This window comes from Opisthorchis viverrini, assembly GCF_000715545.1.
Source record: "Opisthorchis viverrini unplaced genomic scaffold opera_v5_156, whole genome shotgun sequence".
In the NCBI taxonomy this organism is placed as follows: Eukaryota; Metazoa; Platyhelminthes; class Trematoda; order Opisthorchiida; family Opisthorchiidae; genus Opisthorchis; species Opisthorchis viverrini.
In genome coordinates this window covers 228,771-242,988 of record NW_008751814.1, presented here as the reverse complement: position 1 = coordinate 242,988, position 14,218 = coordinate 228,771, and the positions used below count along the sequence as shown (strand labels likewise).

General features: G+C 44.7%; 1 protein-coding gene across 1 annotated transcript in view; it reads left to right on the top strand.

The window, feature by feature from the left end:
- Positions 1-3,115: 3,115 nt before the first annotated feature.
- T265_07083 (hypothetical protein) overlaps positions 3,116-14,218 on the top strand; it is a gene marked incomplete at both ends in the record, with an annotated part of 31,755 nt that continues 20,652 nt past the window's right edge. Inside the window, one exon of the mRNA XM_009172521.1 lies at positions 3,116-3,353. Coding sequence (XP_009170785.1) covers positions 3,116-3,353 — 238 coding nt within the window. The remainder of the gene's footprint in view (positions 3,354-14,218) is intronic.

The window sequence follows — 14,218 nt, the reverse complement described above, 5'->3', positions numbered from 1 at the left end:
GAACGCACCATGGTGCAACGTTACAGGGCGACCCTCTATGCGGGGCGTACCCATCCACCACAAGAAGTGTTCATTCCTCGTACATACTATCTGATCCAAGTGCAAAAAATTTCCAAGCAGTCATAATTGCGGTTTGTACATCAATAATTGACTCCAGCTATCAGATATTTTATCGGATCAGGGGGATAGCCAGGTCGGTAAAACAGTTCAGTCTTCTCGAATGAGCGAACAGCAAATAGCCACTGACGAGGCAAGTCACGGAGGCAAATCAAGTGGCGACTAACTTTTGGACTATGCGAATGGAATGGAAGCGTCTATAGCCTGTGTACAATAGCTCAATGACGATGAAGCATTGCTGTAACCTGGCGTGGCAAGTAGAGGCGCACCACAGTGTTTTGTATGTATGAACTGGTGGGATGTGGAACTAAACAAGTATTACAATCATCGCACACATTCAGACACACTATTTGATGTAATCAGAAGTTGCGAAATGGTTCTAATCAATGGGGAAATAAAGCATAGATTTGGTTGAGGTTAGTTAAACTCTGTTAGAGCAAAGCACAAGACATTAAATAGAGCTGACAGAGTTATTGGGGAATAGGAGCAAGCCTGAAGGAACAAAGAATAATTTGGCGGAACACGGAAGCTCAAGGCTAAAGGTAAGGAAATATGACGGGGTCACTGGAGACTGGTATAAGAACATTTACAATCGCAGGCGCTGGACACGTTCTGCAACGCAACTACATTTCAGAGGGCTAGTGGAGATGTAGTCCCAAGTGGCGAACGTCTGCGGGAGAGGTAGATAAGATAGTGATTTATTGAGAACACTTGAGAGAGTAGTTGTTTCACATCTGGGTTAACGCTAAGAGGTTCAAGCTGGTGAGTATACATCCTACGACCAAGTAACTGGACGGTTGTAGCGGAAGCACAAATTAGAGGAACTTAGGGCCTAGTTCAAAGAATGTGTATGGTGTAACTTGTGGCACAAAATGACACCTGGATTCCTCAATATAAGGGTAATAATCGATGATCCATTGAAAGCCCACGTGAAATGGTGTAATGCAGATATGGAACGCGAGCTTGTTTCATAATTCAGAATACAGGTAGAGGGGAAAGTTTTGTCTAAAGACAGTTCGACAGGTGCACGATGGGAGCAAAAATTCAGAGTTGCGAATATTGTGTGCGGAAAATGAACGAACTTCATGGCAGCGGTCAGGTGTGTAAGACTAACAGTAGATAAGGCGACGCAGAAGGCATAATTTCGGCCTAATGCGCCTCAACCGTAGAGGATCCAGCCCAGGTGACAAACAGCAAAAACGATGTGACACTGGGTGGCGCCGGAAACAAGGACTTAGTAAACAAGAACTGCATGCATGTAGATGCTGTGAAGCTGTTCAGGGCCAGATTAAAGAATGGGACTTATGAACGTTTTAAAGATGGCAGTTTAACAAACTTTACTGTGTAAAATCAGCGAACGAAAGCGCAGGGCTTGTAGGCTTTATGCTCTCTGTACCATACCTGCTGGGAAAACCTGAGCGCACACGAATACCTAAGACCCAGGTTATGAACGTTTTAAAGATGGCAGTTTAACAAAGTTTACTGTGTAAAATCAGCGATCGAAAGCGCAGGGCTTGTAGGCTTTATTCTCTCTGTACCATACCTGCTGCGAAAACCTGAGCGCACACGAATACCTAAGACCCAGGTCCCTCTCTTTGGGAAGAGTAGTAATCGAGGTTCATTAAGAACAAACATTCCAGGTGGAATCTTAAATTATTGCGAGGGAGTTTAATATTTTGAAGAAGCGAAAAAAGCCCGGAGTCGGAGGATCAGAGAGATTGAAAATTCAGATCAGATTGAATGCTAGCAAGCGTAGAAACAGCTGCTGGCCTTGAGCTTGTAAGCCATCTTAATATCATCAGAAAACAGAAGAGCGGATCCATGGGTGATGAAATCAGTGACATTTTTAATGTATAGCAAGACCCGTAGTAGACCAAGCACGTGACAGTGAGCAACTCTCCGGGCGATGATAAGAGGTGATTAGGAGTGATTCACGAGCTGGGTGACCTTGGTTTTTCCGGTGAGGTAAGAAATGAACAATCGCATTAGTGGGCTATCAACCCTCGTGGATCGCAGTTCGTTGAGGACTGCCCAGTAGGCACTTGGTCGAACGCCTTGCGAATGTCACTACGGAGCCCGGCATCACTAGCGGACTATGTATGATAAAAGAACTCAGCCTGACGTGTGTCAGCTGACCACCGGGTCATAAACCCATGTCACCGATAGTTCGGGGCCTTGATGGTGATCAGTTGATCCATAACAGGAAACCTGATGAGGGAAGCAAGCAGGCATGCTGGAGCAGTTTGTAAACCTGACTTATGGTGTGGAAGAATAGTGGGGTGCTTCCGTCGTAGGCCCGGCGCGTGGCCTACGATCTTCAACCACATCAGGTCAGGTTGCATTCATGTTTGTGCAGTTATGAACTACGAGCGGACACTCCTCTCTTCACACTGCACACAATAAATAGGCATGCAACGCGGCGCAAAATCGCACACTCGTGCGCACAGAGCAGGAACTAGGCATGCAACGCGGCGCAGAATCGCACACTCGTGCGCACAGAGCAGGAAGGCAACCGAGATCCATGGGTGTCCGGGGGCAACTACGGCACACGTGTTGCAGCTTTGCCGCATGGAAGAGGAGTTACACGTCCAAAACTTCGCTCAAGAACTCAAAGCTGTTGCCTGCGAACGACAAGTTACTTCCTGGCTTATTCGCCTCCGGGAGTGCACATTCTTTTGCAAACATCTTCACTCTGGTAAAAAAAGATATTTTTAGTGCTTGTCACCTTCTGATAGTCAACCTAATAAGGCCGTATCAGGAAGGTCGGATTCCTGAAAGCAACCTCAGAACGCCCGAAACCTACTGCTTCACCAAAATCTCAGCGGGCAAACTGGCAAGCATCCAGGCCAGTCAATCATTCAATCAATTCAGCAAAACCTGATGAGTTTTGTTGCACGCCACGGAGGCACGACCGAAAGTGGTAAGCGTTTAGGCTTTTCATAGGGGCATGATCGATGTTGATGGGTGTTCACTAACGCTTATCAGACGGCCTGGGTTAATGTACGAAGGTCCCTTCAAATGGACTGGGGCCGTTGTAACTTTTGCTCTCGCACTAGCACGCACTCACGCTCCCGCACTCGTCTGTTCGGAATATAGCCATTGTGTTCCCTTCTGTGAGCTTTCTTCTCCGACATTAAGCACCGGAGCGGGTCAGCAGCAGATAACACATATTGACGAATCAGCAGATATAACACGTTACAACCAGATCACTAGCGCATGTTTGAAGTTAATATCAAGTAAATATTTAGGTGCAGGTTTTATGCACCGGAAATTTGCGTCAAGAAGTTGAATGCGAGGAATGCACCGGACCACATCGCAGGACTCCATGTAACAGCTTCCCATTTTCTGAGAACTACCCTATCAGATTTTCTGCATGTGTTGATCGGGAAAACTAATTAGCCTATGCCAGAAAAATATAGAAAAAATACATTTAGAATGGACGTTTAGATATGTAAATTGGTGTCTTCGGAAAAACCGTTTTCTGAGAAAACCTTTTCATTTGCCAATAGATGATCAGCATTGGTCCATTTAAGTATAAACTTCGGTCATTACGTACGAAAAAAGGATCAGTACTCGGTAAAAACTCTGACCATGCGGAACTCCACGTGGCTATTTTCTACCGAGTAGATATTAGATACGTCATCGAAGTGCGCCATACAATGGACTGCGTCACCATCAGTTCGGGAAGCCCCAGGGAGAAAATGTGGCGTCTGCTTGGAACATGCATCCTTTCTAATCACTTGCTTCACCTGGAATGGTTACGGGATTATGTCGAACGGTAAAATTCTTATGGTGATTCTAATTTATCATGCAATTTCATCGGCCACCTAGGCGCTGAGAGAATACTTTTCACCAACCATTTGCAACGGCAAATTCTGCAATTCGTTTAAGGTCACTTGATTTCGTATCATCCTCCACAGGGGTGTGAATTCTATATCGCGCACAAGTAACCTATATGGTCTAGAAGCATTAACTCAACTCGACTTTTGCCGTGCTGAGCATAAAAACGTGTGGCATTTAGGAAGTGACATATGCCGAGCGGTCGGGAAAATGTTTAACTCTAGATTCCACCAAAGTTAATTATCGTATTAGCAGATTACAACAAATGAATAAACCTCTTCTAAAGTAGGGATGATCGTAACCAGCACGAGCACGACTTCCGGTATTAAACAGCGCGAAGTTTTGTCTGAGCCAACTACTCGTCCAAAATTTTCTCTTCAACAATTTATGAACAGAGACTGCCTCGTTAAAAAACAGCTTCCCGCAACTGCACAGAAGAAATCATCATTGGTTGAATCAACTGCTGCTGCGGACCGTACTAAAACAGCTTGTTGCAGCTCACTGCACGAAAACAACATCTTTACATTGACATGTGTCCCAGTGATGTATGGCAGAAGGAAATAAAAATGTGAACTTGCGGTTCTGCCCATCGGTTGCCTCCGATGAATTCAGAAATAGATTCCGGTAACCGATTATGTTTTAACTTTTTGCTGCCAGATAATCTAAATCACCAAATAGGAAGCTTTATCACTTTTAGTCTCAGTACGAAACGTTTGTTTAGACCGTCCAGCTCGTAAGACCTTGACCCAATCGCTACCGAAACCCGCTACATTTGGTCCTGCTCTTTGTGTGAGATTTGTGCGGATTTTACCTTGACCGATTGTATGCTGGTTTTGTGGATTATGATAGTCTAGTAACAGCAACGGTAATTTCGATCGCTCCGGTAAGTACAAAAGTAAGCACTTTCATTAGTGGACTTGCTGAGGACCGTTCCACGAACCCCTAATGGATGAAATGAACAGAAATTTTCGGTACCGTCCTGGTATACTGGCTTACACAAACTGCACAAGATATTGGAAGGTAGCTGGTAACAAGCTAACTATGAAAGTGAGAGGCTGCTTTCTTCATCCAGTACACCCCTCCAGCGGCGTAATCTGCCATATCAGCAATTCACGAATTACAGTTAGCGGAGCTTCAACTGTGCACCTGACGCTTATGGAAGTTGTTCTGGTGGATAGCGAACTGCTTCACTAGATGGTTACGGGTTCTGTGGGTGTTTGTTTGGCGTGAGGTTTACTGTTGTCTAAATGCGTCTAGTGGGATGGTAATAATGCGATACTTAAATTTTCTGCCACATTTTTCTAGCGAATTCGTTGAAAGAGTATGTAACCATTTCAGGCGATGTGTTCTACAGACTGAAGACATATCTGATAAAGAATGGTTTTCGGCAGTTCACAAGGCTTGTCATGTGATGTTGCTTTAGGTCGCACTCTGAGAGTTTGAGCAGAGATTTCCATGGACTTCTGTCCTGGATGGCGAGCTAGCAACAAAAATCAATCGTACTCTGGAGCTACTGCAATACATTGATGGTGCCTATTATTCCTTCAGCCTTCTCCTGTTGGGTAGGCTCTTCGTTGGGCTGTCCCACTGTTCTTTGATTTTCTGTAGCCAGGATTGCTCTGCTTGAGCGGTGTGCTCCGCAGAAAATCTCAAACAGGCGTTGGAGATTCTGGATGTTACTGAAGCGCTTTTTGTAGGAGGCGAATTTCCTGCATGTTGCACTCCTGTATTCAAGACAGGTCCCTTAAGTCAGCCTACACAACATTCAAATCAGCTTCTTCGGTACCGCAGATGTCAGTTTAATCAGAACGATGAGTGGGTGTAGGTGAGAGGGTAACACGATCGTGGTACATAAAGCTGCACAGTCACATTCCCCTTATCGTTCGAAACTAGCAAAACCAAAGGATTGGCAAACTATTCATAGGATAACAGGAGCAATATAGGACCGCGTGCAAGACTCTGAAGAACGTCTCATGACGTTTTGATAAGATCTGAACCAGTGTCGTTCGCTCGTACTGCGTTTTTCCACTGGGATCGTGTGCTAGTCAGCAAAGCAGGGTCGTGACTTTGCTTCGTTGTGCGAGCAAAGCATATTGCCCTTGACATGTTGAGGTAGATAACAGTTACTCGAAGACCTATGTCTACCATTTTTGTCTTGTCCTGCCTGTCTAGCAGCGGGTTTGTTGGACGAAACTAGTGCTCATTGGATCCAGTTGGTGCATGTGACAAAATATCAGTTGGTTTGCGGAAGTCTGACGGGTCACCCACCGGATGTACTCCGTAGCACCTGATAGAACATGAAATATTGTGACGCAGTTTCAGTTCGTTGGAGCAGATCACCGTTTTTCACGCCAACCAGGATAGCCTCTTGTTCCATCGTAATGTAGACCTGTTCTTTACCGAAAATCTTTTAGAAATCCCGAAAAACAGATTACAATTGATAATCAACAGGCAGCTCTGTGACACTGTGTCAAGCTATAAATTGTGAGAGCGTTAGATTGTTTCAAGGGTCGTGGCTTTTTCGGGTCTTATCCACAGTGAAAACTGCGCGGATATTGGTGAATGTTATGTAGGAATCTGACACTGCAGTTTGGTGGCTAACATAAAAATTACTTCTTATGGCTCTATTCCTCTGTTTTCCACCATTTGTCACACCTGAAGATGTTGATTAAATCGGTGTTCCATGTTTTACCCAACGTGCATTATTGGTATGCCGATACGCAACAAGGTTACCAGCCCATGTCCTCCGTTGACAAGATTGGTGCGGTGATTTTTGAGCTGAGTAAACTGCTACAAATTTAAGTCTTTTTGTCCAAGTTTGTAATGTATTCAGGTACAGTCTTGCAGACACAACCGTCTTCTTGCCGTGCTAAAATTGTGTGTTGTGGTTAAGGCACAAGCTGCCATCTAGAAGTCGGTTGTTGCGACCAAACCTTTGGATGTTTAGTTCCTATATATACCTTGAGAAACTGATAGTGCATCAGCTCTCTCGCTTCCTTCAGTTCTCGTGACAGCTATACATAGTAACGGTGCTAAACATAGGTGGTATACATACAGAACAGTTCTCATTTAGTTTGTTCATTTGGTTTTTAATTCGTTTAGCTCGTTAGCAGAACTTGAAAATCCTTTCGATAGTTCAAACGTACCACAATCCTGCGTAGTCAACGTTTGGCCATGGAAAGTGAAAAATGTGATATAAATTCATATATCATTACACTGCTACTGCATCGAACAGGAGAATGGCGAATTAACCGCTTCCATCAGAATCCGAGTGCTTGCTAGCAAAGGAGTTTTTTATTGATACCCAGTGGTTTGCAATGTATATTTATACGGGTTGGTCAACCCCTCAATGTGAATCTGAGTTTCTGAAACGAATTTCTTGTGTATAGACTAGAAATTAAGGTTCTCATGTATGAGTGCGTGTATGAGATAAAGTGCCAGCGCGTGTTGAATGACCCTTGCCAATCCCTGGCCGCCCTCTGTGAAGAACTTTTAAAGTGATATACAGGTAATATTGCTGGGAAATCACGAGTTCATGAGGAAAATGTGCAATCTCAACTGTCATTCGGTAATAGTGAAGGATCATAAGACGTAATATGTCATTGTATATGTATAAATCCCCTATCTACCTTCATTAATGTCCCTTATTTTCCTCCCCTTTCAATTTGACAACCAGAAGGATGTCACAGTCGCGTCGTCTTGCGTTATAAGAAGTGACTAATAGCACGTCACTGTTTTCATCTGCTCCTTGGACCACTCGTGCGCACTCTGAAGCAGATCGGCCAACTAGCTGCTCCTGCGCGCGCTCTTGCCTCTTTATGGACAAATATTTGTTGCACTAGCGGAACATAAATACAGGATCTATGTGTGTTAAATGAGTTTACGGCCCTTTAGTTATCTGTACGGTACCGCATACGCTTTAATCCGCTGCAGCTAGCTGTCTCGATATTTCTATAGCTCCCAGTTTTGGAGATGAGGCCTAATCTGGTGCACGTACATAACTGTTTTCACGTTACTGCCTTGTAAAACTCTGTCAGATTTCATCCTACAAGCGGGGCCGATGTACACCAGAATGTCGGGAAGCAGCCCATAATTCTTTCATCCTTATTAGCAATCATCAGCCGTGTGCTTCTCAAGACGCATCTCAAGGAGCTTCGGATCTGCTGCCTTCCGGCACTCAACTGTTCAGTCACGAACAGCTGGTCAGTAGTCTGAATAACCCATATTCGGAGGGGACGTAGCGTTATTCTGACTCTGGTTACAGGGGTCTACGTCACATGGTCACGGATTGACTGACGCCTCAATTGACGACCTCAATTGACAATGCATTTTTGATAGTACTATTCGTTTTGAAGCCCTTAAGAATTTCCTCTTGTAAGTGGGCTCAACCTATTCCAAGGAGCCGACACAGCTTTCAGCTGTTCGATCCTTGTTCATCCTACTAATGCCAAGTCGCTCGTGATCAGACGGTTTGGTGTTTAACTTAGTAGCCAGGTCACCGGTTCAAAACTTCCTAGCGTTTTATGGGACGTGAACACGCGATGATTTGCAGTGGGGACGAAAAAACTGTACAGTACTCGAGATGGCTTAGGAGCTCGGGATAGCTCACTCGTTAAGGCGCGAACCTACTGAACGGGAAGTTTGGTTCGAACCGAACGTTTGCACGTCGACTGCTCCTGTCCAGGGTTGGGCAATCTGGTAGCAACTCAGCTGTCGTGATTCCGTCGACTGGCAGGCAGCCAGGCACCGAAAATTTGTTGCGGTTGAATGAAAATTATCATTAAATTATTCATCAAATTATTCATCAATTCTTCAGCGCCAACTCAGTCCAATTGCAAAATGAAATCTCGGATGAATTTCCCAAACCTACTCATGCTAACAAGATCCTATAAAATCCACCGCTGGCCAAAAGAATGTCCGTTTTCTAACTGCAGTTTGTGCATATGCACCAACCAAATGTAACACTATTTTGGTGAAACACATTTTTTCGGTAACTGGCAACTCCTATCCAGCTCGAGGAGTTTACTTATAGTCCTAACTGTCGGTGACCCAGCTTCGTGTGTGGAGCTCTCGTTTCCAAACACACGCGACACGGCTAATTTAGCTTGGAATTAACACGTTAGTAGTAATATTCGTCTTTTGCGAATCAGTACTGACCACCAGGTTTTTCTCAGTCGTGCCGGATTCAGACAGTAGGCGGTGTTGGACTACCAGACGCGTCTTTACCCATGAACAACCATGGAGCCAGATCGATCGCATAGTCCTTAATGGACCGTCGCGATTTCCGAACCAATTACGTCCTGTTTATATTTTTAATGTGCTTCAGGGAAGAGAACTGAAAAATAAACTTTTCGTGTGGCCGTTTAGCAACTTCTGATCCACAATTCAAGCAATCTTATGTTAGTCCATCCAAGACTTTGAAAGCTGCATTCTCATGAGTTATCAATTGCTAATGCGACGGTGAACCCGGTCTGAGGGTTTTTTGAAAATCCACCAAATAAGCACAAGATTTCAGAACCGTCACTGTCGCCTATCCTTGTGAGATGTCGTATACCCTCGGATTCTGAGTATAAGTCAGTCAGGTAATCTGCTGCACCTCAACTCAGGCGAAGTCTGCTTTCTGAAAGCTACTCGTACGGACCAGGAATTATAGTTTGGGTTGCCCGCAAAGTTCCTCCCTGATACAAAAAGGCCACAGAAACCTGGCCGATAGTGAGGTCACCAGCGCTAATATTTTAAATGCAGTGCAAAACAGAAACCAGCGTATTGACCACCAGACTGAATGTGTTCGACAAACGTTTGGTACGTCTGCTCCCCCTACTCCTATGTCTTTCATTCGGTCTACCCAACTCTAAGCATGATCTATGAGTTTGGACCCTCCATCAGTTTCTGTCGGCCGCAGGGTCGGATCTACCCCAACCAGCGTCATTTCAGCGCATTGTTTCATCGTTATGTAAATTTATTTGGAACGAGGATGCGTGCCAACCAAGATTGACCAAGGAATCACCTTACTTTTATTCCAACAAGGTACACGAAACGAGTGCTTTTTAAACATAATCCACGCGATGCTCCCTTGTGCGTAATCGGAAGCCCTACAGAGCGCGGCACGTAACCGGTACCAGCTTGTTACCACACCATAGCCGGACTGCTCAGCTAACGATTGTATGCCATCATGTTCAAGAATTCTGTTGGTTGATGCTAACAGAGGACATTGACTCGACTCTGCTAATGGGCTTTGCTCCAGCACGACGCTCACGTGTTGATTTCAAAGTTTTTTAATGGTGTATGTGCCTCACTGGTGGCCGTTTTCTCCAGGTACGCAGGGAATGTTGCAGTAATCCACGACTCCTCTCCTGTTTCACGTTTTACCGGGTATTCCTCAATGGATTTATGGCAGTTAGGCATCAGTATCCAGTACCGGTGTGCTGCCACCCATGATCTTGAACACGGTGATGAGACAGTGATTATCATCATCATCACTGTGATCACAGGCAATAACGGGCGCATAATTTCGACAGAGCCAACCCTAACCTACAAGCTAGATTCGTCCATTCAAAAACCCATAAACGTAGGCTGTCTTGTTGAAATTTTTCCACAAAATACAGCGTCTCGTGTCCGCACAAATAATTGCATCTAATACTATGATGAGTCATACTCAACTAGCTTTTGTAATTCCAATACATTAAAGCCGTTTCCCCACAAAATCTTGTTTCTCAATGGTGTGCGGCAGATAAAAATATAATATGCAGAATCGATGTATGTGAACCTACGGTTTCGAGTATATTTTCAACATTTTAATTGCTGTTGCTTTCAGCGTATTTAGAATTAGAGGCTGGCAGTCGGTTCTATCCTTTTGATACCGGACAATCAGACCACGTTGGAGTGAGGAATGACCATCCACGGTTTATCCTACTGACGAAACCTCAAATTGTCGACGTTTTACGGTGGCCTTCGAAATTGTGACAAGCAAGTGAGTGTTTATTATTGTTGGCTTCTGGGATGTAGTTCATGGGTGGTGTCATTGACTGAATCGCGGAGGTTGAAAAAGTTCTATTTTGTGGATCGTTTCCTGGGCTGTTCACCACGTCTGCTTGGTTGTCAGTTTTGGACGTAGCATAGCATTAACCCAGGCCTAGATAAACAATTTCGGGGTCATAGTATGTAAGCAATTGGTGACGCCGCAAATCGTGAATTCTAGCCAAATTCATTCTGGCTGTTAGTTCCTGAATTACAGAACCGCACATGCCGTCCACTTGGCAAAGTTCACTTGGTCAGCGTCTCGGTAGTCAAGAAACTATGGAAGTCGAGCCACAGCTATTTTGGGCGTGTTCCTAGCATGGAGACTCGTTATCTTTGCGCCTAGTGCCTGCAGTCATGCTTGTGTTTTTTGGAAAGGGAGGCATCTGTCAGCTGGAAGTACATATCTAACCGTTTAGCTGTAGCACCCTTTCGGTGCCTAACTGCCGTGCCACCCAAAGGAAGCACGAGGGCTGGGACACTGCCAGGGGAAGTCAAGAGGCAGAAATATGGTTCGAACCACAGGCCTTCCGGACCATCCTGGAAGGTAATTTACCCCGACCGTACCATGAGTTTTTGTGACCGATTTTTTCCCCTCTGCCAGACCAAAGGTTAGCCACCTTTCTGCTAACGCCACGCTGAATTTGACACAAGACAATACTGTCTTCGATAAACTATGATTCGGCATGTGCAATACACGGTCTCACCATCACAGCCTTTGGTGCTGGACACATTCTTCGTCTGGAGTGTCCCGCACAGCAAAACACTCTTTTTCTAATTATCAGGTTGCAGGTTCACGGACACCAGTCTACACGGGCTATGGTTCTGTTTTCAAAGACCTGAATTGCTCTCAGTTGCGTTGCTCGTACAGCCACACAACAGAAAGGCCTGTACCGTAACACGGTGCATGTTCCATAATGTAACCACTCAAGACCTCTTGCTTTCTTGTCTTCGAACTCCTAATGCTTATCCTTCTGGCTCTTAGGGTTCGCACTTCGAGTAAGAAGGATCATTATATTGATACATATAGCTATAGAACTATACTGCTCATACAGAGGGTTTTCTTCACATTTTTAGATGCTGCAAGTAAGGGACAAGTATTCAGTGCGCAAACATGGTGCGTGAACAGATTGCCCTGTTACCCTTTTGCTTCTTTCGTCTGCTCATCCTTGATGATGCAGAGGCCACTGTGGCCAGAACCGGTATAATTTTAGGTAAAAAAACTACAGCATCTTCTCTTTGTTGGTAGTTGCATCTGTGTAGTTTGTAAAAATGCTCAGGGGAGGATGATTCATCTCTGCTATCCTAACACACCGTAGCTCTGGATACGTAAAAACGGCTTTCCTGACCTTTTAGGTGTTTTACAAGGGGCTAAAGTGTGAACATTGTTGTGGTCACCAAAAGTATTAATCAGTTGGGTTTGGGATTGCAAAAGCTCAATGAACCGGTCATCTTGTTTGAGATATGAGACGAGTGTACAGTAGAAAATGCCTTTTATATGCAGTAGCGAAATAGCCAAAATCTTTCGGCCTCAAAGCGCTTATCAACGGAATAGCCCCATTTCTGTTGGTTCCTGGTGCGTGTTAATCCCCATTAAGTACCTATGGGAACTACGATCACGAGCTTGTCCGATGCTGCATTGAACCCTTCAATTCTTCTCGGTGTACTTTTACGATTGTTTAATCGAATAAGTTACATTCTCAGTTTTTTTAACTGCTGCACATCGTCAAGACCGTTTGACAGGGGCTTAGGTAGCATGCCGTCAACCAGTACCACCGAGTGGTTTGAGAACAATGGTTGAAAACCTTTTCACTTGTTGCGTCGCTAGATTCGTTCACTAGACACTAATTACTGGAACCCCGTTTACCGCAATTACCGGATGGAGAGAGAAACTGGGGTTCCAAAGCACTAAACATTAACGCGAGTAACTGTGAATCGTCCTTTGAACAGGAACCAGCCTGCATCCACACCCGACTGTTTTACCTGTTTGCATTTCACGAATTCATATGCCTCTGGCTGGTTTTTGAATTCGTCCACCAAAACTGGTTTCCTTAGGTGCTTTGTTTAGGAAATCGACAACAAAATTTTGCTTGAGCCCGCCATTGTTGGATTTATTCAAAGGCCTTTAGTGACTCATCCGACGCAGCTTGCTAGTGTTTGTCGGCAAATCACTAAACCAATTGGTGCATTCCGTTTGTCCGTATGTCCGCCAATTAGTGTTTGAAATAGCCGGTGTTTGTCACAAGACAACTAGTTTGAAACACTTTGCTTCTAGTTGCTTCTGGTTCATGAATGCTTCGACACAAAAAGATTACTCCGTTTTATTTTCTGCTATGTGATGCGTATAAATTTCGGTTGCAATTTTTCGTATTACATCGCTGCAATCGCGTTAGTTCTTTCTCCCCTCCACAAGCCTACTGCGACACTACTTTTGGTTGTAGTCCTGTCACATTTGTGGGCTAGGTGCGAATATGTGCCCAAAATGTGCCCGGCTAATTAAAGTGGTATTGTCCAATCGACCAATGATGTTTGAGGCTTCTTCCATACAAATCAACCATTTAGCGTTTCGCCAATCAATTCGCTTGATAGGTGGTACCATTCTGGCAACAATATTGAGGACGGAACAAAATAAGGCCTAAGAACTTAAGGTTGGTTATGTCTTTTTACCTGTGTCCGTCTTTTGATCTAATTTACTCGCCACATACAAACTTGTGTCCAATCAGTCTGGTTACGCATCATTCCTTGTCAAAGCTCGACTGTATCCAGACTGACTGTCGAAAAGTGGTGCGCTAACATAACTCTGCTGTAGAGTTGAAAGCTGGGGACGATCTCGGAAATGTCTATATATTATCCGATATTTCTTTGAAGATTGCCATCAGTGTGAACCTCAATTCGTATTGCAGCCTTCATAAGATTTAGCGGCGAATGCTGACTACAAGCCGGCGTTTCCTATTCGGCTAACTCACTTCTTGCTAATGTAGCAATAGCAACGTGCACATCGGAATCAGCTCGTATGTAATGATAGTAATCGTTCAGCCGCTACACCTGTTTAGTGCCTAGCTGCCATGCCACCCGGAAGAAGCTTAGTGCCTACCGCCAAGCCACCCGGAAGAAGCACGAGGGCTGAGATTTTGCCCTACTGTCCAAACATGAACAAAAACGGTCGAGACGCCGAGTCTGGGTTCGAATCATGAACCTTCCCTTCAGTAGGTTCACAACTTGCCCACTGAGCTGTCTCGAGCTC